We start from the raw sequence: 27,844 nt of genomic DNA on the forward strand, positions 1-27,844 counted from the left end.
TCTTTGTGAGATCTGCATCCTCTGAAGCACCCAAATCCATTTTAGGGTCTCAGAGTGGTTGTGGGTCCCCAAACCCTTGTGGGATCTGAATCCTCTGAGGCACCCAAACCCATTTTGGGATCCCAGAGTGGTTGTGCATCCCCAACCCCTTGCAGGCTCAGAACACCCCGCATCCCCCAAACCCATTTGAGCCCCACCACAGCCTTAACCCCCCGCACCACCCCACTTTATTTCCCCGATCTCCTCCCCACCCCCTCAGGGGCAGCGCCCCCGGCGGTGCGGGCGGGATGGAGGCGGCGGAGCCACCCCGAGCCGAGCTTCAGCGCCCCGCCCGGGGACCGGAGGAAAGAAGGAGGAGGAGGAGGAGGAGGAGGGGGGGGGGAGAAAGAGAAGAGAAGCAGGAAACCGGGCGGGCCCGGGGCCGAGCCGGCCCCGCTCCTGTCACCGCCTGCGTCAGAGCCCGGAGTTTTCCACTGACGAAAAAGGGCAGCGCGGCGCGGCGCAGCCCCGGCAGCGGCAGAGCGGGAGGCGCCGCGCCAGGCACCGCCACTGCAGCCGGAGCTGCCGCCGCCGCCACCCGCCGCCTCCTCAGGTAAAAGGGTTTGGCTGGGTTGTGTGAGGGGTTTGGGTTGGCATTGAGGGGTTTTGGGGTGAATCCGTCACGGGAGGTTTGGGGGAGCGGGGTTTGGTTGGGTGCCCCCCCCCCTTCGTTCCCAGTCGGACTGGGGGGGACACATCGGGGACACAACCGGGACACATCGCGGAGCTCCCCGGACCTCTTGGCTAGGATGAGGAATGAGGAGAGTCTTGGGGAGGCCCTGCTGAGCCCCCCTTAAAAAGAAAAAAATAAAAAAATAATTTTTCATTTTTTTATTTTTTTTTTGGGGGGGGAGCGCGCCCCCCCCCGCCAGCTCGCGGCGATGGTGAAATAAAACCGGGGGTGGTGGTGGTGGAGGGGGAGAGCCCGGCAGGCTCCCTCTTTCCCCAAACTCCCCGGCTCGGGGATGTTTTCCCGTCGCTACAGCAACACCTACCGGCGCCCCGACAGACCGACGGGCAGACCGACGGACGGGGCGCCCCCCCCCGGGGGCTCCTTCACCACCGACCCCCGGTGGGGAGCTCTCACACCGCACCTGGGGGGGGGGGGGAAATAAGGAACAAGAGCAGCGAAAAAAAACCCTCTCGAGTTCCCAAACCTCGCTTTAATTCCTCTTTTCTGGCTCCCCCCAGCGCCTGTCACCCCTCCGCCGTGTTTTCCCCGTGGGATGGGGCTGGCGTGCAGGGAGAAGCGGTGTCCCACAGCTAATTATTATTATTTTTTCATTTTTTTTAAATATATTTTTATTATTTTCTTCCTCTTGCTTTGGTGCCGGAGCGTTTTTCCCTTTAATAATTCAAGCCAGGGACCCGCGGGCGTACACACGGCCGGCAAGGTAACGCACGGCGTGTACCCAGGGCAGGACGAGGATGGAAACCCGCCGTGAATTATTCATCAGCTGTAATCAAATAGAGGATTTTCCTAGACAAAGCACGCTTCGCTCCTTTCATATTTATTGCGGTGCAATCTGCGCCGAGTACATCTTGAAGCCCGCTTCGTCCGGGCCGTGCCAGATAACCTTTTAATGCCTTCGCTAATGTTTCTTATTTACCCTAAGAGAAAGAAGGGCTTGGTGGCAAACCCCGCGGAGCTTTTTCTCCGCGAGCTTCCCAAAATATTGGCAGGAGCGAGCTCTTTTGCCCTGCTTCCTGGGGAAGGCGTTTCGCCCAGCCCCGCAGGAGAGCGCACTTGTGGCACCGCGAGCGGATCCCTGCCTCCGCGCCTGGGTCGTGCAGCGGCAGGAGAGGTTATTTTTAACCAGGGGAAGGTTATGAAACCTTAGACCCGGCCTTGGAGGGGGGAAAATCAGCTGGGCTGAGCCGGACAGCCCCCGAAACTGGGAAGAGACCCCGCAGGGAGGCTGCCCCAGCGGCGGCTGGGAAGCCACGGAGGTAAATATGGCAGGAATTAAAATAGTTAAATAAATGCACGGGCAGTGAGTCGGTGCCGATAGCACGGGGGTGACGAAGTTGCCTGGAGGCATTGCCAGGCTGTGAGTCGGTGAGGATTTCGGGGTGAGGATTTCGGGGTGCTCAGCGCAAGGCTCAGCACCGCGCCAGTTTTTGGCGATGCTCATGCCAAGGTCACCCGTATAAACCCCTGGAAAAAGGGGGGGCAAAAGACTCCCCCAGGGTTTACTGCATGAGTCGTACCTGGCTGAAGTGGGTTTTAAACCAATATTTATCCTGGCTCGAGGCGTGGAGCTCGTGGGGCTGGGCTGTGACCTCGACCCCATGCACTGGGATGAGCCCACCCGGCTGCCCGGGGATGCTGGTGCTCCTTGAGCCAGGAGGTTGGCCCTGAAAATACGTGCTTTTAGTGGATTGCACTGGTTGTTTGCTTTTTTTTTTTTTTGTTAACACAAGTTGCTTTGTGGAGGAAGAGTCTGCCTTCAGCTTGCGCGTAGATTTGGGATCCTTCCACCCTTTGGGATATTCCCCGGTTGGAAAAGAAGAAATTGCAAATATTGCCATGATACCCTAGGAGCTGCTTTGAGGAGCAGCAGAGCAAGCAAGGGTGCACTGGGAGAGGTTTCCTTCGCCTGCCTTGCGTGGCAGCATGCACTGCCCCATAAAAAGTGCAGATAGGGCCCCAAAATCGGACGCAGAACCTCCTTATCCACGGTATCTCTTTGTGCAGCCTCTGAGAACCAGCCCAAGTGGCCACTGATAGTGGTTTTGGTTGCCTTCCTGCTCACTGGGCTCAACAAATGCCAAGCCTTCTTAAATCTAAATTACTCGAAATATTTACTGTTGATACGTTGTCCCAGAGGAGGATAGTTAAAACGTTAATTCTTCGCATTCCTGCGTATTAGGGCTTTACCCTGCAACTCGCTGGCCGCCAGAAATAGGACTTAGCAGATTCGCTTCCCTTCCCCTGCCCCCATTAGACACCCCCCCCCCCCAAAAAAAAAAATGTAATGTTTGAAAAAAAAAAAGGAGGGAGAGAGGGAGAGAGAAAGAAAGGAATGCACATCTGGGCTAAATATTTGTTAGAAAGTATTCCCAGGATAGTGGGAGTTCTGGTGCCAGAGAGGAATTCCTGCGGGTTTGATCCATTGCATTATGTACTTGTTCCAAAAGCTGTTTTCAGTAAAATAGATGAGTAAGAAGTCTTAGCCAAGAACAGAATGTCTTTTTTGGCAACTAAAAGGAAGATAGGATTATTTTATTTCAGGTTATGTAAAAAAAAAAAAAAGGAGAGAGAGAGAGAGAGAGAGAGAAGGTGGTAAAATCCTCCTGCGCTCCGTGCTGCTCGCAGAGATTTGCACTGCCGAGCAGAGATATTTTCCTTGTTTTTCACGCTGCCGTGCACATTTTTGTGACTTCTGTGCTAGGCACAAACGCGGGCTGAAGTCTCAGGCTAGCGGCATCACCACGGTTCAAATCTCCCGGCTGCGGCTGGCGGTTTCGGCGGCACTGCTCCCACGGCGCGAATTCCACCGCCGAGCGCTGGGGCGAGGAGGGGAGGGCACCAGCTGTGACCTGCCAGCTGAACCCCCGCCCAGAGGGTGTTTTTTGGGGGGTAGATGCGTGAAGATATATTTTGTAAAATCCCCTTCAAAAAATAAATGATGGCACCATCCAAAATATAGCTTGGTGAGCTCTGGCTGGGAAATCCGGCTCTGCAGGTGACCCGAGCATCAGGGCTGCCTCGCCCTGCAGCATCACCCTTCTGCTCCCTTCTGTGGGAATCCTACAAATTGGGCAACCCCCTTATAAAAAGATGTTGTTTGGTGGTTTTTTTTTTTGGCCCTGGGTAAAAGTCCTGATGCTCTTCAGGCTGGCAGCAATGTTCCCTTCCCGGCGCATCCCCAGAGGCAGGTTTTGGGGTGGAGAGGAGGGTGCTTGTATTTGGGGAGGGCTGGCCCTGGAGGAGAGGACGGACAGACAGACAGACGGATGGATGGATGTCAAATGGGAGATGGCATCAAGCAGAAGTGGCTCCTGGATGGGGTGAGCTGCACCAGAGCAGTGTCGCTGCCCAGGGACTCATCTCCAGCACCGTGACCTCGGCTGCTCCACCGCACCCCGGTGTCCCCGCAGGAGGGGACGAAGTGGAAATGACACCCGCCCGCCTTGCCCGTTCGACTCCCATCCTGCTGGAGATCCCATCCTTGGACGAGCCGGGTGCTCCCTCCATTGGCTGGAAGGTGAAGGTGGAGGAAGAGTCCTCGGAGCAGCGAGTGGGTGTCCTGTGGTGCGAGCTGCTGCTTCCCAGAGTTTATTTTTGCAGTTTTTGGTCACTCTGTGTGGACGAGGAGACAGCGGTGCCAGGCAAACCTCTGCTTCAGGCTTCCCTTCAGACCCACTCCACGGATTTAGAGATTTCCTTCGCTCCTGGTCGTTTCTTAAAAGCAACAGGCGATGGAACAGGAGGAGGAAAAAAATGAAAAAAACAAGGAGACGTGAGGTTTTTGGGCATTGTGGCTGCCCACAAGCTCTGCTTTGCCAGGAGAGGGCTGAGTGCAGGTGCCAGGTAGGACACGCTGCCGCTGGGGGGCCGCCAGGGCCACCTTCCCCCCATCTGCTTTGGATCGAGGCCCAAAAACCCAACCCCTGGCACCAGCACCTGCAGCCCCAGGGCCACCGTTTGCCACCAGAAGGGGACGGCTGGGGGACTCAGGGGGGCAGCAGCCCCGTGGGCGCACGTTGCGGTGAATGATTAACTTCTTCCAACCCAGGAACGGCTCCATCCATCCATCTTTAACCTTTTAGGGGACTGCCGGCTCCTGGGAAGCTGTTGGTAATCGTGATTAATGAGCTCTGGGGCTTTGGAGGCACGGCGTACGCGCCCGTCAGCCTAGGTGTTATTGTGCAGCGCCGCTGAGATACCGAAAATCCCGTCACCAGGAGGTTCTGAAGGCTGTGCGGTTTCTGTGCTCTATGCTCAGAGCTGTCAGGAGAGCGTTGGTTTTGTGTTTTTGTGTTGGGTTTTCTTTTTTTTTTTTCTTGAGACGGGCTTAAATTAACTTCAGACATGCAAAAGAGGGTGAGAAAGTGACACGGTTACGGTTACGAGGAGCAAAATTGGGGGGAGAGTTTCACAGCAGGGTACGGGGATGTGGCTGGCAGCATCGTACCTGCCCTTTCCCCACCCTGGTCCGGGGACATCGGGGCTCTGTGTCTGAGTCCTCCTGCTGTTATCCGAATTTTGGGATTGCTCTTGGCTGCGTGCGTTGCTGCTGGTTTTATTGCAGGGCTGGCAGGGAGCATCCCCCCTGGCTCCTCCTTGCTGGAGGCAGTTTTGGGGGAGCCCTTCCCACCAGCATCCCGGTGTCAGTGGGCTTTGATATCGCTCAGGCAAGGTGTGCAGCTTTTGTGCAATTTCCCACAAACTTCATGAAACCAAAGGTTAAAACATGCAACAAAGTTGTGGGCTTTTTTTTTCCCCATTTTTCCTTTTATTTTTTCCTTCTCGAGATGAGCAGTGGAAAAGCATGTGGGATATTTCAGAATCTCGGCGAGCACAGAGCTCCTTTGTTTTTAATTAGCTGCGTTGTTTTTAATTGCTACTATGCTTGATGCATAACCCAGCCTAAACAAGAATAGCTTATTGAATGGGGGACTGGCTATGAAAGGCACCGTGAGGAGAAGGGCTGTTCTTCACAGTTGATATATTTGTATTTCAGTGCTTCATTTAATAAGTCTGTTTCCCCAGGGGGCTGTAGCAAGTAAATCATGCCAACAGATTGTTCTCTGCAAACTGGCTTATTTTTGTAATTAGCACGACGTTAAAGCTGTAACTGCACAGAAAGCGATCTGGTAAGGAGTTAACATAAAAGAATTAGTAAGCAAAACGTAATACTTATTGTTTGATAACATTTGTGTTGATTGAATTGGTTTCTGGACAGTCGCTTGTCTGTGATAGTTGTTTTTTTCTGTGGCGCCTTAAAACAGGAGAGGAAGGCAGCGGATGTGCCATGGGGTGGCAGCAAGGTGTGGGTTTGGGGGGCACCTTTTGGGAATCGCACATGCACGGCTGGACTGAGATGGTGCCAAAGCCTTGCTTGCAGTTGGAGTTATTTCCCTTGCTTTATTATGTTTTTCTCTCTTGCTTTCCAGTTATATGAAAGATACGGCGTCACCATGAGCGGGGTGTTGAAAAGGAAGTACGAAGAGCTGGGGGACGACAGCACCTACTGCTCCTCCTCCTCCTGCTCGCCCCTGTCCTCCTCAGCATCCTCGGGCTGGGACTCGGATGAGGAGAACTCCCGTGGAGAGAGCAAGCCCAGCTCTGCCTTAACGCCCAGCTTCACCCGTGAGTATCCCTGCCACCCACTTCCAGCTCTGCAGCCACTCTGGAAGCAGCCACAGTGCCTTTTCCCTCTCGTCGTGCTCATTTATCTCATTTTCATACTCACCCAGGGGACTCTTCCTCAGCCCTTCCTCCCAGCTTTTGTTACCCATTTGTTATTTTCTTGCCCAAGTCCAAATTTCTGGGAATTGGAGCCCAGAGGACGTGGATGTGCAGAGGCACACGGGTGCCTCTAGGCCAGTGCTGTAGCAGCATCCACCATCCCTCAGCCCGCTCTCAAGCTATTCAGCAGGCAAATATGGGACAGACAGCACAGCCCATAATGCTGGGTTTTCAAAATGGTTAACCAGTAGCCTAATTACCATTTCGGAGCCCGTTTCCTACATAAGGTGGGGACTTTGCCAAAGCACGCGACACGTTTGACATTGCCTCCGCTGTCAGGACAGATAAATGCTATTTTGTTTTCCCAGCATTATCGGTTTTGAGAGCTTTTAGGAAAACATGCAGAAGACAAGGTCATAAAATCCCTTATCTGCTGCGCAAAGGGGAAAACAAGACAATAGGGGACCATCTTCGTGGAGGAGAAATGGTCCAACCTAGTAAATTATGCTGAACGCCCAGTGTATGTAGCAGTTAAGGTCCACTTAGCAGACATACACAAACATGCAGTGGTCTGAAAAGGCTTTAGAAGTCTTGTAATAATAAAGAGGCTCATTCTTGCTTGTCTTCCCAGGTTTGGTGACAAAACAATGAACTTTTTGTATTCTCTGCCTCAATAGGAAAGGGTCAGGAATGGAAAAACAATTTGAGGTGGGGGGGGGAAGGAGAGAGAAGCAAATGCCAAAGTGCAGCAGCTCAGTCGATAGATGATCGCGGTGGTTAACTTGCCTTTTGATAAAGAGCTGATGTTTTAGGAGATTGAATCAAGGTTATTATGAAAAAGCAATGCACAATGCAAAGATAGCATCAAAGCGACGGCAGAGCCTGGTTTGAAACCCTCAGCTCGTGAGCAGAAGCTGCTGACACAGCTGGGTGAACGCTTTTTTTTTTTTTTTTCTTCTCATCCGAAACCAAAAAGCTGCGTTTTGGCAAGCGAGACCTGTGAAACGTGGGTGCAGCTAACTGTCCAGTCTTGCACTTTCCCAGCTCCGCCATCCGAGGAGCTCAGCTCAGTTCTGGCTCTGCCTTGGTCCCGTGCCAGGGAATCACCCAGCCCTTCCTGGCTGCTTTTCCTCAATTCCCACCCGTGCACTAGCAGCTAACAGCCAAAAAAAAAAAAAAAAAAGCCAAACGCTGCATTTGTGCCTCGCTGATTCTCCTTCCTGACATGCAAGCAGCATGCAACACCTACTGCTGCGTTTTGCATTTGCTTTGTGCAGCTCGTGGAAACTCGCTGCCTCTGAGATTGCCCTGACCAATTAGTCCTCCCCCACTCGCTGTGTTTGCAGATGCAGAACCAGGTATCTCAGGAGGAGCTCTGCTCTAAATGGCGTGCAACGTGCTTCAGCAGCTTAAGATAAACCAGAGTCATGTATTGCCATGTTTACCCCGGGATCACCTGCGTAAAGATTAACATCTTTGCAGCTGCTCTCAGATGAGTCTCTGGAGAACGAACTATGGCTTTGTAGTTCCTCCCAGTGGATGGTGAAAGGAAGTACCAAAAGAACAGACGTTTTGGCTTTTTTTTTTGGGCTCTGCCACGAAAGCCAGAGCCGCACCACGCTGCAGCATCAGTGCCCTGGCATCCCGGGAGTGGACCTCGAGGTCCTGGCTGCGGGGCAGCAGGCAGGGTGCTGCGGCTTGGAGCAGGGCAGGCGTGCGGGGTGGTTCAGTTGCTTGTTCGTTCTGCTCTGCTGCACGTGAAGAATAAGCAAATGTGTGTTTCCTGGGGGGAAGTCATGCGGGAAGGAGAAGCAGCAGCTGTTTCTTAGGGTGAATCTGAGCAGCGACTCCGATGCACCAGGACTTGGCAGAGTTTCCTCACCATCCACATTCCCCCTCTCGATCCTGAAACACAAAATGCTGTGACCTTACCCTACCATGTCCCCGTTGTGAGAGCAATTGTGAGCCTGTTTGCAATATTTTATCTCCATCTGCATTATGACAGTGCTGACCGTATGTTCTTTTCCTCCCCCATTTTTAGCCACGTCCATCCTGAAGAAATCCAAGCGGCTAAAGAAGAACAACGTGGAGTTTGACCAGGTCACTGTGTTCTACTTCCCGCGCTGCCAGGGCTTCACGAGCGTGCCGAGCCGTGGGGGCTGCACGCTGGGGATGGTGAGCAAGCACAGCTCCTCCCGGCAGTTCACGCTAGCAGAGTTCTCGAAGGAGCAGGAAAACGTCCGTCGGGAGAAACTGAAAGAGAAATTGAAAGAGGAGAAGTTGGAAGCCTTGAAATGGAAGGTGAGTGGCCGGGTCGGTGAAAGTCCCATAGGTGGCCACTGTCAGGACAGATCTTCCCTTTCTTGTGTCTCCTGACGGTCTCTGCCTTAGTGTCCTCAACAGTTCCCTAACATTTTGCCCATTTTGTGCCCTCAGCTAACCATGAACGGCACAAAGGAGTCGGAGGAGGCCAACCAGCTCACTGTCGAGGACATCTCCGACGATGACATCGATGTCAGCAACGTGGACCTGGAGGATGGCTTCTTCCTCCAGCCCTACCCCGCCAAAAAGAGGCGGGCGCTGCTCAAAGCCGTGGGGGTGAAGAAGATCGACAAGGAGGAGAAGCGGGAGCTGCACAGCATCCGCCTGTCCCGGGAGGACTGCGGCTGTGACTGCCAGGAGGTCTGCGACCCCGAGACCTGCAGCTGCAGCTTGGCGGGCATTAAATGCCAGGTACTGCCCTCGCCGGCTCGCATTGTCCCCGTTGCGTGCGTCTGTCCTCGGGGCAAAGCTAGGAGAAGGTCTTGGAGATGCTCTCCAGGCTGCTAGGCAAGCGCTGCTCGAAAGCATCCACCTCCCAAACCACACGTCCCATGGGGATGTGCCAACGCACCCGCACGGAGCGCGGCGGAGAGAGATGGACCATGTGGGCTGCTCTTGGCAAACAAAAGCTTTTTGCTCCTCCAGCGAGGCTGCGATCTCCCCTCCTCCCCCTGCTGGTATTTTTGTTCCCCTCCTTACTGCGTGTCACAGCTCCTGGTGCACTCGGGCAAACGTGGGAGCACCAGCATCAGCCCTGCAGACCCACCTGCAGATCACAGCAGCGGGGTAATCCCATTATATGCAATTTAGCACCTTGTTTTTTTTTTTATAAATATTTTATAGTTTTATGGGTGTCCACCCCGTTTTGGTTTTGGGGGCACGTTCCCTATTCCGGGTGCCCTTCCTGTGCTGTGGTTGCACACTGGGGTGCCTCAGGGTGGGTGTGCACAGGCGTGCACAAGCGTGGAGTGCTCCGTGTGCGTGTCACAGCCCCCCTCTAGTGGCTGCTGACAGCTGGGACATGAAGGTGCCACGGTTTGTCCTTCATCCCCTCCCTGAGATGAAGGATACAGATATTAAATACCGAGATGCAGTATATTAAAATTCAAGTTTACCATTTACCTCTCTTTTTGGGGTGTTACATTTTGATTTTTTTTAAACCTTTTAAGGTTTTTCAGTTCTACCAGAATCCATCTTTTTATGACAACCTTCCAAAGAGCAGGTGGAATTTTTTTAATTGCTGTATTTTTTAGCTTGCTTTTAGACTCCTCAGCCATTCCTTCATGCTGCTGGGGTGGGTTCCGAGGGTGGCTCAAGGGAAGCTTCAGTTTTGGGTTCGTGTCCTCACCCCTGTGTCTCCTTTCCCCACTCCCCAGATGGACCACACCTCCTTCCCCTGCGGCTGCACCAAGGACGGCTGCGGCAACACCGAGGGCAGGATCGAGTTCAACCAGTCCCGGGTACAGACCCACTTTATCCACACCATCATGAAGCTGGAGCTGGAGAAGCAGCAACAGAGCAGCGAGGGGGTGGCGGAGGCCGAGCCTCCTTTCCGGGAGCGGCTGCCCCAGCTGGGCTGCACGGCGGGGAAGGGGCCCCTGGAGGAGCGCGCGGCGCCGCTGGCCCCCGCCTTCCAGTTCAGCCCCCAGTTCAGCCCCGAGCTGGAAGCCCAGGGGGAGAACAGCTGCAGCAGCGACATGACGGACTCCTCCCTCTCCTCCCACCCCAGCGAGGACCTGGAGGAGCCCTACGAGAGCCTCCCCTCCGACAAATCCCAGTCGGACGTCGACGACGACGGCTTGGCGCGCATCCTCCACTTCAACGACTCGGACGCCGAGGAGGAGGGCGGCCGCTGCCAGGACAACCTGAGCTGTTTCCACCCCGCCGACTTCTTCATCGAGGACCACGGCGGTGAGGCCAAGCCCAGCCCCGTGGCCTCATCCCACCTCTCCGAGTGCCTGGACGAGAACGCCAACCAGGACGGTGGCGGGATGCTGGAGGAGGCCGCCCACGCGCGCTGTGACGGGTTGTCCTGCTGCGCCCCGGCCCCGGCCGAGCCCTGCTCCAAGAGCTACGCCGACCTCAGCCTTTCCTCTGACTCCTTGGATTTCTTCCAGTCCTTCTCGGACTATAACTTGGGACCCCTTTACAACTCCTTGAAGGAGTACGAGAACCTCGATAACTACTCAGCGTTACAGTTTCAGTTTCCTAATTTCCCCGGCTTCCCGCAAGGTGGAGATCAGGGCTCCTGTTTGTTGGAGTCGCTCTTCGGTTTGTCCGAATCCGTCCCCGAAACCCCGGCCCCTTTCACAGACAATCAGCATTTGGAGGACGCCATCAAGTCGTCGCTGATGGAGACGGTGAAGGTGTGAGATGCCCGGGTACCCAGGGACGGGAAGGACCGGCAGCGTCAGGGTGCCGAAACCAAAGCCGAAGAACGGTGGGACGGGCAAACTTTCAGTGACAGGATGATGTGCTATGTGAAAAGGAAAAACAAAAAATAATGAGACTTTCTGAGCAGACAAACTATTTTTGGTCTTTATAGAACGTGGACGTTTTGACATACTGCAGCTACAATCAGTTCTCTTGCTGTTTGTGCAAAAATTTCTAAACTTTCGTGATGGGGTGGGAGGGAGGGAGGGAGGAACAAAGACTTTCAAGTATGAATTTCCTTGTGTTTTGTATGCAAAGACCTGTTGAGAAATGCTCCTTGTGAACGTTGCCAGTCGTACACACAGCCCCTTCTAGAAACGTTTCAGTGTTGTGGGAACTTTTTTTAGACAACTTCTGAAGCTGTATTTATTGTGAAACTTTGTGATTTGCGTAAGAGCTAGCCCAACACGCTCTTGCGTTCAAATCCAAAAAGGTTTACAGAAGAGATCCGTACACTATATACATAATCATTCTTCATCTATTTATTGCAAATTCCAGAATTTAAATAGCCACCGAAGCTTGAACTAGCATGAAACCTTATTTAAATTGGTAATACCTCAGATGTATTATGTGTACAATCATATTTTTTGCATAATATATCTGTATTTATTTATTTTCTACCTGTAGTACATGAGTAGCACTGTGGTTTATCAGTGACCTGGAAGGGCAATAAGGTCTCGAAGTGGCACACATACTGAAGATGGCCCTGTTGTTGGAGTCTGGAAGGTGCTGGCTGTTTGGTCTTCATGTAACATTTCTACAAGAGCCGAATGCAAGTGGGTGGGAGGGGAGGGATAGGGGAAAGGTTCCTGCAGGGTGCTCGGGTAGCTAGCCAGCCTTTCACAGACAGGAGAGCAGGAATGTGTCCGATATCCATGATATGGGGACCCTCAACTGCCCAAGAAACACAAGCTAGCTCAATCTAATCAACAAAAACCACCCAACCCTTTTCATAAATTATTTTCTAACTTATTTAACTTCCTAAGGATTTGGCCATGAGATCTTTCGGTGCCTGAATATGCAGAGGACCCGTCAGCAGGGGGGCTGGATCCTGGGACTCAGGCGAGCAAAGCAAAGGGCAGCAGCACCCTGCTCATACTTCTCAGCGAGTGCTCCTTAGGGCTCCCAAATGTTGAGGGTATCGCAGCCCCCCAAACTGATGGGCCAGACTCTTCATTTTTATAGGTCAATTGGGTAAATCGAGTCAGGGGGAGGGATGTGAAGGTTGGTGGGTTATTTATTGTTTGAGTACGGTTGGAGAAGGAAGGAAAAAAAGAGCAATCAGTGTGTTTAGGAGGGAAATTAGAGGCCTCCTTGGCTTTTTGTTGTGGAAATCAGCCCAAGAACATGACACTATTTGGCCATGCCATGTAACTGGACCCAAAATCCGCACGCCAGTGATACACTAAGTGCCTACGCCAGCAGCGCGAGCAGCCGGGTATCGCGATGGGAACCCGCAGCTTTACATTGAGCCCCCCCCTTCCAAAGGGTGCAGAGCCACCCAGGTGGGGAGGGGACACCCCAAAAAGGGGCTTTGGGGTCCTTTCCCCCGGCTGAACCGCTGATAACCCTGCTGAGTGCTGGTTGGTACCTGCCCTTGGATGGACGAGCCCTGCCTGCTCCAGCAGGCACCACCAGCGCCCTGCCAGCAGTTTGGGCAGCTTCTGGCGTACGAATATCGCGAAGACTGGGTTTTATTATTATTATTATTAATTATTATTATTATTTAATTGTTCATCTTCTCTGGTATTGAGCCGGTCAACCTCGAAGCGTTGCTGACCCACCGCGTCCTCCCGCGAGGCATCGCCCCGGGGACATCCCCGCGGGCAGGAGGGCGACTGTAGGAATACTACTGGCAGATGGAGGATTTCCTGGAGATATATATATATAAATATATTATTTTTGTTGTTGTCGTCGTCGTCGTCGTTTCTTTCGACTGAAAATCCCCTTCAGTTATCTTCTAGGTGGTAGTTGCTATCCTTCAGACTGCATCAAACTCACTGACCGTTGAGAGTCTGGTACCGTTCTGTATTTATTGGCACTAATATATTTTGTAACATTCCTCGGTTTCTCCGCATATATATATATTTATATAAAATATATACTTATATTTTATATATATATATACACAGTTGTTTGTTTTTTTTTTTTTTTAAATGAATGACGGGGGTTGACTCCTGCCTTTGTGGATTTTTTTTTCTATAATTTATTCATTTTATTTGTGTTAGTGCCAAAAAAAAAAGAAAAGATTTTTTCTCTTTTTTTTTTTTTTCCAAGGCACTGAATTGTAAATAATATAATTTTTTTTTTCTTCTTTGTATCTGTGTAAAAAGTTGCCTGTTAAACATTTTAAAAACTGGGTATTTATTGACACAATCTGTAATTATCTAATGTATTGATTGAAACGCTTCGGTTTCAACATAGCTTTATTTTAGCTTTCTTTGTGTATATATTGTGATTATGTTGCTTAAAGGTACAAGTTAAAAAAAAAATGCTTTATTTTTACCTTATCCATTTGCATTTGTTTAAAAAAAAAAAAAAAGAAAAAAAGCATATTTGTCTACAGCTGCTGTCTCTCATTTCATCGAAGCAATATGAAGAAATTTCCATTACACTTTCAATAAAAGAACTTTGTTTGAATACGGCAGTGGTTTTGCCCTTCTTGATCCTTTAGCATGGCTGTGTGTTAATTTTTATTCCATACAGTGGCTCAAAAACTTGGATGGTGGGGATGAGTGCTGTATTGCATGTCACAGCTGTTCCATTTTCGTTTTTTTTTGTTGTTGTTGTTGTTTTTTTTACTTTTTTTGGACTGTTTTTGAATGGAGGTCTCCTTGCCTTGGGGTTCCTACCCCAAAGAGTGAGATGGTGGCAGCCTTGGAAGGGGGGCATCCAGGTGGCCTCCAGGGGAGCCCCAAAGTCCCTCTGTTTTCTCCCAGGGATGGGTCTCCTCTCAGAGGGGCACCCAGTGCCAGGCCATCCCCGAGTTCTTGGCCTGGAGGAGGTCCAGGCTGGTGGGAATGGTTTCTCCAGCAGCATCAGGCACATCACCTGGGGAACAACCCCAGTTTACTCTTGTTTGAACTAATTCTGGCGATAGTCGAGGAAAACCCAAAGCAAGCCCGTTTGCCCTCAAGCAGGAAGCCCTGCTGTTGGAAATCTGGGATCACACCCAGAGTTAAAAAAACATCTTTTGGCTTTTTGGTGGAAAGGCCAAATTCATCGGTGAATGCAAATCAGAGATGTTAACGCGGAGAACAAGCTGGTTTGGGAAATACCTGTTTTTACCTGACATTGATGTGTAAGTCCCTCGGAAACCAAGACCAGGCAGGGGAAAAAAAAGGCCAAAGTCCATGGCAGAGGTGTTTGATACTGTCGTCACGGCTTGTGCTGATGAATCCATGCAGGACTCCGGGTTTTCCCACTCAGAAGGATGTGTAGGATGTGTTTGTTTTATTTATATTTTTATATATATAATGGGATTTATGGGATATAGACATAATGGCAATTATGCCTACAATTTCCTGTCTGTTAATTGTTCTCTGGCTGGGAGAAGAGCCCGATGCACGGTTTCAGCTCCTGCACATTTTCGGGTCATGCTGATGGCTTGGCACCGTGCCCTGGGGAACAGCAGGGTGGCCACCCCTGAGGGGACAGCCCCGAGGTGCCACATCCCCTCTGTGACCCTGCACAACTTTCGGCATCCCAACATCTAGATCCACGGCCGGGAGGAGCAGAGGGTTTGTGCCAGGAGGAGTTTGGGGTTGCTTGGGGTGTGACACGGTGGAAACCCCGCAGGATTTTCCCCAATTTCTTCAGCTCTGGCATTAAACCAGCAGCCACTTTGCTGCTCCTGCCTTTCGAAAACAAATCTGTTGGCTTTTCTTTTCAGCTTTGCTGTGCCAAAATAATAGAAAATATTTTTTTAATTATTATTTTTTGGTGCTGATGTCGCCCCAGCCCACTTGCTTTTTTTTTTTTTTACCCCCGCAGGAGCCTCCCACGGCGCGACTCTCCCTCCTTGGCAGGGCAGGGTGAAGGCCAGCTGGCTTCAGGCTCAGCATGGGACACACGTGCTCAGACTGGTGACACACAGACTCTGATCCATGCCCAGACCTGGTGACACACAGGCTGTGATCCATGCCCTGCGTGGCAGCGGATGGCGGTGCTCCTTTAATGAACCCAATAAATCCCATCCAGCCCAGTCTGCACGCTCCCCACCTTCCTCACCCTCTTTATTACCTCTTTATTGACTTTTTATTTCCCTCTGTATAGCCACCACTGCTTGTAACACCCGGAGGCATGGAATTACTCATCACCTGCTCTCGTTTTCTTTTCCTGAGTTGCACCGGTGCCTACAAGAAGAGTTAAAGGTTGCGTGTGGCCAGCAGACAGAAAGTGTTTCTCCCTGGGTTGTGGAGCAACCTATGGAAAAAGCCTGACTCATTTCTTGCCTGGAGCTGGCACGGGGCAGGAAGGAGACACCCCGGAGCTGTTCTCAGCAGGAAGGGCTATAAAATTGTCAAAGGGAATGGACTTTATCTCCCGCAGGGAAAAACCACGCCGGGAGCTGCCAGGCAGGGCGAGTGCAGGGGTGGTGGCTCTGCAGCAGCAGGGGCATTTCCACAGGGCCAGCTCCTGCACGCCAATTCCTTGTGCCTGCTCTGGAGGTCCAAAAATAAAACAAAATAAAATAAAATGCCTCTTCTTATTGCTCCTCAGTCATGGAAAGAAAAGACAAGTTTCTACCAACCAACGCGGCACCAGGGGTAGGGTTGTCCCCGGTCTGCAGCAAAGGCAACAAAAAGTGTCCTTGGTGGTAACCTTTGAGTTTCCACTGGCTTCAAGACCTCTGTCCCTGCATCAGGCCCATTCTCCACATATGCAAGTGTTTTTTTTTCCATGTAGTTGAGAAAAAATTTGCAGCTGCTGAGGTTTTCACTCAGACCTGGAGATGGGCTTGGCCTGCCTAAAAAAAAGGCACTGCAGAATTGGCAATTATTGGCATTTTCCCATGGACCATTTGAGATTAATCTGTCAACACTACAGGATGAGAAAAAATATATATATTCTGCAGTTATAAGTATACATATGTTCTGCAGTTATTCCTTATTTTTTTTTGGGTACTGACATCCAGCATCACAGAACTCCTCATCACACCATAAGGATCCCACAAGCGTCCTCTCCACCAATTCGACCAAAACTACACATGGGCATAAAATCTGTTTGATTTCTGATCCTTGTGAGGGCCCCTCTGTGGCCATCCGTATCCGGAGGGACTTCAAGTCCTCAGCATCTCAGGAAACGGGTGATGTTAATTGTAGAGAAGAAATGTAAGTAAATGTAAGGCTTCAGAGTTTTCTCTCTAGCGTTTTCTTCCTAGAAAGCAGTGAAAATTCATCTCTTGTCAGAGGGCTGGCTAGAGTGAGAATTCAGATAAGCCATTAATAGAAAGAACTAGGCATCCTCCTTCACAGCTACAACTATTAGGAGTTTTTATACTGCTCGATCTGCACATTTCCATCAGTTTGCTTCAGGCCACTGAGACTGCTGCGGAGTGAACGGCAGCATTGCCATCTACTGGGCAGCAGCTGGAGCTCCAGCTTGGAGAAGCACTTCTCCTCCAAGGGACCAGCGATGCAGTGTATCTCACTGGGAATTTGTATTAAAAAAATAAAATAAAATAAGGCTTAAATGGTCTGCCTGGGTCTGGAGGATGGGTGAGGATGCCCTCACCTGGTGTGTGTGTCCACAGCTGGAGGAGAGTTAAGTTACTCTTTGGAGTAAATAGAGAACTTTGTGGTCTTTAAGTGATAGAATCATAGAAATCATTTGGATGAGATGTCTGTAGCCTGAACATCCTGGTGGGGATGACTTGGGGCCTCAGGAGAGCTGTGATCCTCTGAAGCAGCAGCAGGATGGGTTGGAATGTCCTCAGACATCCCTGGTAGCACTGACCCTTAGATTTGATCCCTTCAGTGATCCCAGAGCTGTGTTTCTCAGCATTTACAGCACTACCAAACAGCTCAAGGCGTTGTAGCCAGTCTCGTACCTCTCCAGAGCACCCTGCGTGTGGTGGGACCACTCCAGATGTCCCTTGCAGCCACGGGCATCTCCTTTTTCTGCTCCACCTCAGGACGTGGGGTGCACCAATTTTCCAAAATCTAGAGGGTTTTAGCTGTGTCCTCACCACCCAGCTTTGGAGACAAGGCTGGCAACATTAGATATGAGCCTTGTATTACCGTGCCCAGTGGCTTTTGCCCCATACTCTTGGATATTACATCGCTGTGAGACTCGGTACCGTCACGCAATAAAACCCATGGGAAGCACAGCGCTTTCCACGTGCTCCCAAGGTCGGATTACAGCTTTGCTTATGCTGCTCAAGACCAAGCCACTCCCACAGGGCTCTCAGAGACCGAGAGGGCATGAGGGAAGCACCGTGTGCGTGCTGCCTGGCCGCCGCCACCCTTCTACCCTGCGTCATAAATCAGGGCTGAGCAGCACAAGCTGTTCCCGTCACAGGAACCCGGAAAGAAAGGCTCTTCTTGGCACCGGGGATGGGATAATGATCCCGAGCAGTCTCCAACACGTGGTTTTCCTGCTCCTGTGGCTGCGGCGTGATGTTTAACCTCTGGGCTGCTGCATGAGGAGGCGTTAAAGGAGCAAAGTTCAGAGCAGGCTGACAGCAGATTTCCAGTGCCTGATGGCCACGGCTGCTCCCTGGAGAGCAGGGGCAGTTGTGCAGCTGCAGGAAAAAGCAGGAAGAGCCCTTGCCTGCTGTCATATCGGGATATAAATGTTTGGGGTTGTGTTTATTAGCCACTTAAGCACCAATGAGGAACAGCCCTGAGCATGGGATGTCGCTCATACATGTGGTTGAATTGCTAACGTGGTGCTCGAGTGTTTTCAGCCCAAGGAGCAGCAGCATCCCTGGAGGTCCCTGGGTCTGCTGGACGGAGAGTGATGGGGAATTTGTGGTCCCGTGTGACATCCCTAAAACCATTCGTGGCCCAGGCACTGAGCATGCAGAGATAGACCCGACCCCAGGCATCAGGCACCCCAAAGCCATCAGGGACTGGACGCCTTCACCTCTCAGCATCTGGGAGGGGGGGGGGGGAATTGGAAGTGGTTTGAGGGGCTCCACTGAAAAAAATAATTCCCCAAGGCCTCTGATCAGGGCAAAATCTCAGCGACCAGCTGGCTGCTCTCACTTGGCTCCTAGGTGGAATTCAAGAGCTGTCAGCCCATCAAGTTTAATGGATTTAGGCTCCTTCAGGGAGAAGCTGAACTTGCCATCGCGGCAGAAACCACACGTGCTGTCTTAAAAGGAGCAAGAACCACCCGGTAATATTAAAGGGCAGGCAAGCTTCTTCGTTTGTTTGGCTTTTTTTTCCCTGTCAGAAGAGAAGTGCCACCAACTGAGCACAGAGGGGGCATTGCCATGGGCAGCCTGATAAAGCAGAGAGCTGCGGACACAGCTGGGGCTCCAGCCCTTCTGCAAGCCTTGAAGAAACGCTGCTGGTTTTCGTTTTCGTTTGAGCTCACCAAGGGGTTTAAGCAGGGCTTATCTGGTTGCCAATCAGACCTCTGGGCAAGAGCAGCTAGAGGCAGCTCCCGGGTGCTTATCGGCGTTGTCTGGGAGCAAACACAAAGGACAGAGTGCAAGGCTGTATCCATGCCTTTTTATCACGCTCAGCCCACAAAACTTCTTTAGCAGCCGGTGAGAAGAGCGACAAGCGTTCCTCCGGTTTGCCAATGCCCTCTAGTGGCTTTTGGCGAGCAGAAACAGCGCTCCCAAAGAGCTGGGATTTTTGCAAAAATACCGCTGTGTCCCTTAAGAGAGGCAGGGCACGAGTGGGTTGAAATGGAAAAGGAGCGAAACCAAAATCCTGCATTTCCAAATGCTCGTCCTCATGCCAGGGGGAGAGGATGGTTGAAGGATGCCCCAAATACTCCTAAAAGATGGGTTTTTAGTTCATCAAAGGACAAAAACTGCCTTCTTGAGTTTTCTTCTGCCTCCCTTCACTGACCCCACAGTTTGCCTAATAGAAATGTAGCTTTTATTGGAAATCTTGTGTGCTCCAGGTGGGCTTGTCCCAACCATCCACTGAAGGCTGAATTCACGCAAAAACAGGGGCTCAGAGTCCCTGGGTGAAATCACTGATGTTTTGTTATGATCTCAGCCAAACCTGGTGAATAACCCAAGAAAGGGTAGAAGGGATGTGAAGAGGGTTGCTGAGCAGAGGGATTTTGCTGCAGCTCTTCCCAGGTTAACGCACAAGTTGATCCTTCACTAATAACCCCTATTAGTCTTCATGGTCTGAAAAACAAGAAAGAGGTGCATTCAGCAGAGAGCCAGGATAACTAGGCAAAAAAAAATAAATAATAAAAAAATGAAAAATCATCTCAAAGGCAATAACTCCTTCCTTAGAGTTGTTTGCACCAAACGTAGCACCAAATATCCTGATTTTAGGCCTGCCCAGACCTCCCAGTTTGATTCCTAATGGTTTAATAAGTGGAAGGGTCCAGCTCCTCTGTGACATCTCCCCTTGCCTTCGAGGGAGATGTGCCAGGTCACTCATGGTGTAGATCCAGTCTGTGCAGACTGACACAAGCATGCAGACTGTCAGCTTCTTATAGGTGTTACATCAGGGAATTAGTTATAGAGCAGATCCGATGTCCTCGTGCATGTTTCATCACTTATTCAGGTCTCTAGCTTATGGATGACAGCAAACACACAGTTTGCAAACTTCATGAATTGATCCTGAATTCCCATCTTGCAGGAGATGGGAAAATATGAGTAATTAAGGGAGGAGGGCATGGTACAAACTGATAAAGGGCAAAAGCTCCCACCCAAAAAAGGTCTTACTCCTTTGGAGGCACCCAACATCAGAGTGAATTTCAGTGGATCTTGGGTGGACAAACACCCCTGAATCTGCTGAGGCTTTGCCTTTCCCCAGTTTTGGGAAAAACAGGGCTGAAGTCATCCCAGGAGGCACCCTGCATCACTTTTAAGAGGGAGGTAATTCAGTAAACCTCCACTGTGTCACCTCCCAGCTTCACCAAGGGCTGGACTGAACATACACAGCACTGCTGGCAGGATGGGGTGCTAAGGGCCCCATCCTTTTGACAATATTCCAAATAATTACCCATTGCTGATACTAGAGGGATCCTTCCACTGGAGGATTTTCAATGGGTTGCAGCAAACCAGTCTTGTGAATTAGGAAAATGCTGCCTGCAATTTGATGGTGAAGAAAGAGAAGGTGGGAAACGCATGCTTCTTTCCTCCTTTCCATCTCTGTGCAGCTTTCTCAGGATGCAAGCACATTTGAAATGCTCCCATTAATGCAAATGCACCTCCTCTCATGTAAATCAGCAATCAGCTTGATTTCCACTCCCAGGAAGTCAGCAATTACACAGAAAATCAAGGTTAAAGCAATGAGAGCTTCCCAGTTCCCTTGATTAAGTGTGCAGCGAGATGTCCAGCTGTGCCAGGAAGGCACCAGAGGGGAGCTCAGAGGATGAGAAGGATCTGGCACCTGTCTGCAGCAAGAATGAGGAAGAGGACAAGAGTTTTGATGCTTTTTATCCCACTCACGTGCTGAGGCAATGGGCTGCGGTCATCACCCAGGTGCTGTTGATGAGGGTCCCACCACAGACGTGACTGTAATAATCCGGGGAACTGACATAGGCGATCTGAAGTGATACCTGCATTGAAAGACAAAGTATTTTGCACCCAGGCCATGCAGAAATGGTGGGTGTCACTTCAGACAGTGGAATGGCTTCGTATAAAAACAAATGAAAAAAAGACCCTGGAACCTGAAATGACTGTGTGCCTACCATCTGTTGGGTGCTCCAGGCTGAATGGCAAGTGGAGCAACCTTCGAGGACTTGTGTGAACTAAGAAATAAAGTTGTTGGTGTATTTTTCTTTTTTTTTTTTTCTTTTTTTGTTTTGTTTTGTTTTGTTTACCATTTATGGAGCCACAAAAGACCACGGGTAGCATCTGATTATGAGAAAAGATGGCCACCTCTGTACACATTTTAATTAGAGGTTTTTCTTTTATATGGGCAAGTGTTAGATATCCACATTTTATTCTACTAATGTTTATCCATATTATCCCAGATCTTTATTTATTTATTTATTTATTTATTTATTTATTTATTTATTTATTTATTTATTTATTTTACACAGTGGAAATCATCTTCTACATTAGCTGGCTTTGCTCATAGCTGTGTTAAGAACTTGTAGGTGGTTGAAATATGCCCACAAAGGTTTATGAATTGCCTTAACCAAACTGATTTCAAAGGAGTGGGATATTCTGGTTAAGCAAGGTTGACCACGTCACGTCCTTTCACTGCAAGTAAACCCTGCATGCTCCTAAATTGGAAAGGTTGTAAAAGCACAGAATTGCTTTGATAAGTGCTGCTATTAAATTGTCATCAGCAGGTTTTACCTTGTATGGACTAGGAGTTTCCTCGAGGCAAGATAAAGCACACCTTCCCAAGCGGGGACAGAGCATGGAGTAAACAAAAGTCCTGGAAGTGAGCTACCAGTCCTGCTGGCAGGGTGGAAATCCAGAATAAAATCTGCTCATGACTCCTTGGTGCCAGGTTGTCAGTCGAGCCAACAGAATTAAAACCATACATCCTTTCCCCTATCCTGCAAAACTCTCCCACAAATAAGAAAATGGGAGAAAGCAAAAAGCAGCAAAAATGTATTTCTGGAGTCAGCAGCAATGACTGCTGCAACTGGTAAGATCTACTACGAAAGTAGCCTTTTAAATCCATTGTAGCAATGACAATTATCATTAACAAACAAAAATCCACTCTCAGAAAGCACACCCAAGTCCAAGCAAAGCTCTGGTTTGTCATTTGGTCCTAAATTCCCTTCCTGTAGGGGTAGGTTTCCCTTCCCTCAGAGAACTATCAGCTCTTCTTCCTTCAATAGAGAAAAACCCTTTCAGGCAGAGTATCTGTGTTCACATATATATTATTATTATTATTATTATTATTATTATTATTATTATTATTATTATTATTATTATTATTATTATTATTATTATTATTATTATTATTATGTGCATGTGAGCACACACGCTGGGATGGTAATTGTGGAGAAAAAACAGACATGCTATAATCTGCACTACTTAGAGGTTGCGAGGATCACCCTTTCCCAGCTCAAATAACCACATTACAATTTACCCAGACAATTAAGATGAACCAGATACTGTAGCACCTTGAGTGAAGTGGTAGCAATTCTCTGAGCAAATTCCTTTTCTACTAGCATATCTGATAAGAAGCAGTGTCTAAATTTGTGATTAAGGTAAATAAGCACAGAACTCATTACACTGAGCCAAAATGTTCACATACATGGGAAAAAAAAATAAAAAGGTGTAAGAACCTGTGTAAGGTACAGCCCAAGGTTACCCAAACACCTCCACACTGCACAGTTCCCACAGGGCCATGAAGCAGAAAAAAAAAAAAAAAAAAAAAAAAAAAGATAACTTTGGAGTGCTCTCGGATCAAGTCAAAAACAAAATGCTGCAAAGCCAGGCAAAGCCAGCACTTTGCTAGTGATTGTTGATGCATATGTTGCATTCCCTTCTTAGAAATTTATCTGTCTGCTACTCCATGTAACATGGACTGATCTTTGTCAGCTAGATAATAAAAGCGTTAGCAAACAGGGAGGGTGGTTCAGCTTTGGCTGGACGTGTTGATTCGAGCTTGGCTGGACATGCTGATCCCTTTTCTGGGATCCTTTTCTCTTCCCTCCTCCCTGCTGGATGCATTTCCCCCTGCCTGCCCCCAAATGCTGGCTCTCGGCAAGAAAAGGGGAGGCAGAGAGCTAGGATATGAAGGTCATATACCAGGGGAAAAAAGGGTAAGGAGGGAAAGGCTGTGGCTGGCAGAGACCAGGATGTGGACAGGGGCTGGGAGAGGTGGCAGGTACTGGTGCCAAGACCTGCACCTCATCTTTGAGAGAGGCCCTGACCTAGCACTTTAGAAGAACGTGTAGAAACTTTCATGATGGATAACCTTGGTCTACAGGATGTATGTTTTCCTTTTTAAAGTCCCTATGAACTGCAATCCCTGTAATCATTTCATACCATGGAGCATGGTGATTTATATCCCTTTAATGGCCTAGGTCAAGGTAAAGCATGATGTTGTCTTCACAGAAATATATATATATATTTGCAGACAACTTAAAATCTTCTGTCCAAAGTGATTAACAAATTGGAGTCAGAAGCTTTCCCAGTTCTATCACCTGTTGGGACCACTCAGTTCTGATTTTACAAACATGTTGTGTTTCTACTTCTACTTCAGTGAAAGCTCAGAACAGCCCTTCTCAGAAGATTGTAATTTAACAAAATACCTCACAGACTTTTATCTGTTAGAAGGCGTCATCCAGGAATGATCCAATCTCGTATTACATATGTCTTGGAGCCTCCTCAGTTAACATTTATCCAGTCATTTTCCTGACATCCAGACTAAAGATGAATCACTCTAAGCAGCTGCTGGCATTTGTGAGGTGTTATCGAGGAACAGAGCAGATGCACAGGTTCTTCAGTTAAACAAAAAATATGTTCCTACCCAGTCAGGAAGAAAACAAAAAATCCCTGTAACTGGTGGAAAACAGAGACTTGTTTCCATTATAAGGTGAAATCTCTTTGGGACACAGAGACCGTCGAGGGACAGGTAGTAAACCTCAAAACCTCACCTTGAACTTGAGCTGCAGCCAGAGATCAGTTGTCAGCCTGAGAAACAGCTGGCGTAATCCCATGCACAGCCCTTCATTTTCTCTCCAATTTCACCCGACTTTGGGCCAAGTTTACCCAACTTTCTCTTGAGGAGTCTATTTTAAAAGTAGGTTCAGTCAGCACTGACCTCAGCAGGTTTGGGGCTAGACATAACTGAAAGAGTTAAGGAAGTGAACTAGGAAGGATAGCAAGGCTCATCCATCCAGGCATGCTGATGGGATCCACTGCCCATCAGATGGATTTGGTAGGACCAGGACTTCTTCCATGTCATTCCACCAGTCCTCTTTAACAAGCCCTTTCTATTCTACTGGAAGCCATTAAATGTTCATTGTGATATTTCAGCACCGAGATCCTTTTTTAAGTCACTGAACACTTTTTGCCTTTACATCATAGATCATTTTTAGCTTCCAGTTAGTTTTGGCCAGAGTCAGAGAGTGGCCTCCTCGCCAAGCAGTCTCTTCGCTCACTTTCACTACATTCATCTTCCTCCTTAGGCCTGGCCAGCTCTCTTATTTTCTATTGCTAATTTGTTATTCCAAAGATTTTGTGTGTTCCCTACGTACAAGTTTGTTGAAGAACACTGTTGTCTGTTTATTCTCCTTTTGGACCTCGTGCCATTTAGCTTGAGTAATTGTTTGTCCATAATCTGTGCTCTACAGCAATGCGCATGGCATCGTACTCGTTTTGCAGCTGAGTGGCTTTGATGTTGGGCTGTGTCGTAATGCCCAGAGGAGAAATAAATTACACCGAGGATGATGAATTACAGCTGTTTTCTGAATTCCTCCACTTCAGACATTGTTTTAGTGCAGAGCTCCGGAGGGACTGTCTGTGTTTTGCTCTGTGCTTTACACATATGCTTGGTGAAAGAGGTGAACCTACAGGTCATATGTGAACGGGGAGATGGGAGATTGAGCACTGGGACTGGAAAGATGTACAAGCATTTTCCAAGGGTGAAAAACCTTTGATTTATAATTTTGGACTTTAATTCTAAGGGAACTAAGTGAAAACAAGCAAACAAACACAGTGATTGGAATTAATGGCAATGAGGAGGCTGATTAGTTTTTGATACCACAGCAGTACCATAGAGCTCCAATTAATTACAAAACTTGGCTTGAGATACCAAAGTCCAAAAGGCCATCCAAAATGCCACATTTTGCCTACTGCTAGATCTGAGGAGCAGGGGCTATGAATTATGCTTCAGAACATGCTCAGTCCTGGTATCAGAGTGCAGGGTACTTGCTCTCTGAAGGACCATCTGAAGCCAGGCTCACCTCAGGGTTTCTCAAAAGCGTAGACAAAAAAAAAAATTAATGTCTGTACTCCATGTCCCCACCAGTAAATAAAACGGACCATCTTTCATATCAAAAAGCCAACTCAAGTAGCCTCTTTGTGTCCATAAGGCAAAAACTCTTCCATATTCTAAAAAAAAAAAAAAAAAAAAAAAAAAGAGACCTCATCCATGTTGCCAGTGGAGCATGGTCTGTCATCCATATCAACCTTCCAAACCATGCGTAAGAGTTGCCATGAGGTGCACAGGTTGGTGCAAACTGGTACTATGCTAGACTGGGCTAACATTGTGATAATATTGACTAAAATTCTACTGTGCTAACATACTAATATTCAACTGTATAGACAAAAGGAGGACAATGTCTGGGTTGATGCGCTAGCATTAGTTGTTTAATCAATATATAGCTTTTTTGTCCTTGTTCTCAGAGAATCACAATTGAATATTTCGATAACCACAACATTTTGTGGGTGAGTGCATTATTTTACGAATGATGGTAAGGATAAGGTTGCAAGAGGTAGGGTGGGTGGTGGGAAAAGATTCCAGGACTGGAACAGCAGATAAGAAGCTCTGAGTGGAGTTGATGGGGTCTATTGGAAGCTACTGAGCAAAAGATGAGGGCATATTCATCTTTTGAGAATCCCTAAAGCAAGAACTGACCTCCAGACATCAGGAAGGCTTATTGCACATATTTAGTGTGCAGTTTTATGTTTATTCTGCTCTTCAACTCTTTTTCTAAGCAACTGCTATCAGCCATTATCACTAGGATATTGGCTAGATTGACCTTTGGAATGACTCATTTCAGCCCCATATATATCCTTATTTAAGGAGTGATGAGAATTAGAAGAAAAGTTAAAGGAATTTTGAGGGTGTGACATAGGTTCCAAGGAGTTAAAGCTCTACCCTGAGGCTTAGTGTGAAAGCTGTGGTTTTTGGTGCTGAATCTTTTCTGGAGAAAAGAGCCTGTCTGAAAGCATCTTCAGCAGCATTCTTATGCAGTAAGTCCAAGTTTTCAGTAGTTATTATGTGCACTTTGAATGTTTTACCTCATACAAGAAATCCACTTCTTTTTCAGAGGTAGTTTTCTTCTGGCTGACTGAACTAGTGCATAAATTTCACCAGGTAAGTGGAGTAGCAGGCAGCTGGGAGGGGAAAGAAGACATCTGAAGGAAATGACCTTCCCTGTTCTGGAGACATTTTCTTCACCATGTCTCCAGAAATTAAAGACATTTATGTTTGCAGTGCAAATGCTTTCTTCTTTATACAGTGATTCAACATAGCATCTCTACTCAGGATAATATTAAGCACACTGTTAACTCAAGTATGTGCTAATATAAAGCACATGCTGCTCTTCTCAACAGAGATGATGTTACACGTATTAAAATAGGAATTGAGACAATTCCTTCCAAATGCAAGATTTAAAAAGGCGATGCACACAGTGTGTTTAATTGTTCATTATTATTTCTCTGTATTCATTTTCTTCCATATCTGAATTTGAATTGATCAGCATATTGATAAGCTCATAAATAGTCCTGCCATATCATCTTTTAGAAGCAAGTTAGGACAACATGAGTAGAAAGCTTTTTGCTACATAAATAAAAAAGTCTTTTAGCACACTGTCTTGATGTTTGATAAAAGCTTGATTTAATGTCCTGTTCTTAAAAAATATACTACAGTGGCCTTAATCATTGATAAATGAGGATAAAGGGAAACATTATCTTATATTCTCTGTTTTTATTACTACATGATGAAGCTTTTATTTCAGAAAGAGTACTGTGCATTATTGAGCTGTAAAAAAGTACACACAGCTAACTTGTCACACCACACTATTTCTCTCTCTACCAGAGAACAAACCTTTGAAGATTTTTTGTTGTTGTTTTTACTTTTAAAAATTTTTTTACCTATAATATATATGATTTAAAATAAATCCTTATCTAGAAGGAAAAATAAAATCAAGAAATAGGAAAACATTGTATTTCAGCAATGGAAATCATAAATGACATGAGGCAATGCCTGCACATTCACTTTAATTATAAAAATATTTGTTAAATTTAATTGATGCTTTATGTTGCTTGCTGGTAAGGAGAACCTTTGTTGTCCTGCTGTACTTTATTGATATTATAGCAGTGATATTGTCTGTTTTTATCTCTGGTTGATGGATCTTTATCATGGAGAACTTTGGGATATTCCCAAGCACGACAGACTTTGAGTTTTAAGTGTCTAGGATGAAACTTCCAACAGAGCAAGGAGGTGACCATTTTTATTAACTTGGGTAGTAAAGAAAATTTGAGAGGCATTCTGATACACACCTTCTTCGTGTTTGCCACTGATAAAAAAATTCCAGGCTTTCTACAATAGTGACATGATCAAGTGATGAAGTGATTGGGTGAATTGGTATACTGACCAACTCCAGGCTCTTCATCTTCAGTATGTGCAGTTCAGGAGTGTAGTCTGAATCCAAACAATAGCAGGGATGGCTAAGCCCATCAGAGCAGAGAAAACACTTCCATAAGTTATAAACAGTCTGTCAGAAAAGCTGTGGCTATGTGGCAACTGAAGAGCCAATGTCCAAGAGGATTTAGACCAA

The 27,844-nt window shown here is 48.1% G+C and overlaps 1 protein-coding gene across 2 annotated transcripts; it reads left to right on the forward strand.

The window, feature by feature from the left end:
* Positions 1–433: 433 nt before the first annotated feature.
* On the forward strand, positions 434–13,852 carry CSRNP1 (cysteine and serine rich nuclear protein 1). 2 transcript variants are annotated; one of them, XM_068673358.1, is made up of 5 exons: positions 434–592; positions 6,163–6,358; positions 8,499–8,758; positions 8,894–9,190; positions 10,156–13,852. In XM_068673358.1, exons 2-5 carry the CDS (start codon positions 6,187–6,189, stop codon positions 11,149–11,151), a joined length of 1,725 nt encoding a protein of 574 aa, XP_068529459.1. In that variant the 5' UTR covers positions 434–592; positions 6,163–6,186; the 3' UTR covers positions 11,152–13,852. The 2 variants fall into 2 exon arrangements, with proteins under 2 accessions (XP_068529459.1, XP_068529458.1); XM_068673357.1 differs by lacking the exon at positions 434–592 and adding an exon at positions 755–1,989.
* The last annotated feature ends 13,992 nt before the right edge of the window (positions 13,853–27,844 follow it).

This window comes from Anas acuta, chromosome 2 (genome assembly GCF_963932015.1).
Source record: "Anas acuta chromosome 2, bAnaAcu1.1, whole genome shotgun sequence".
Lineage (NCBI taxonomy): Eukaryota > Metazoa > Chordata > Aves > Anseriformes > Anatidae > Anas > Anas acuta.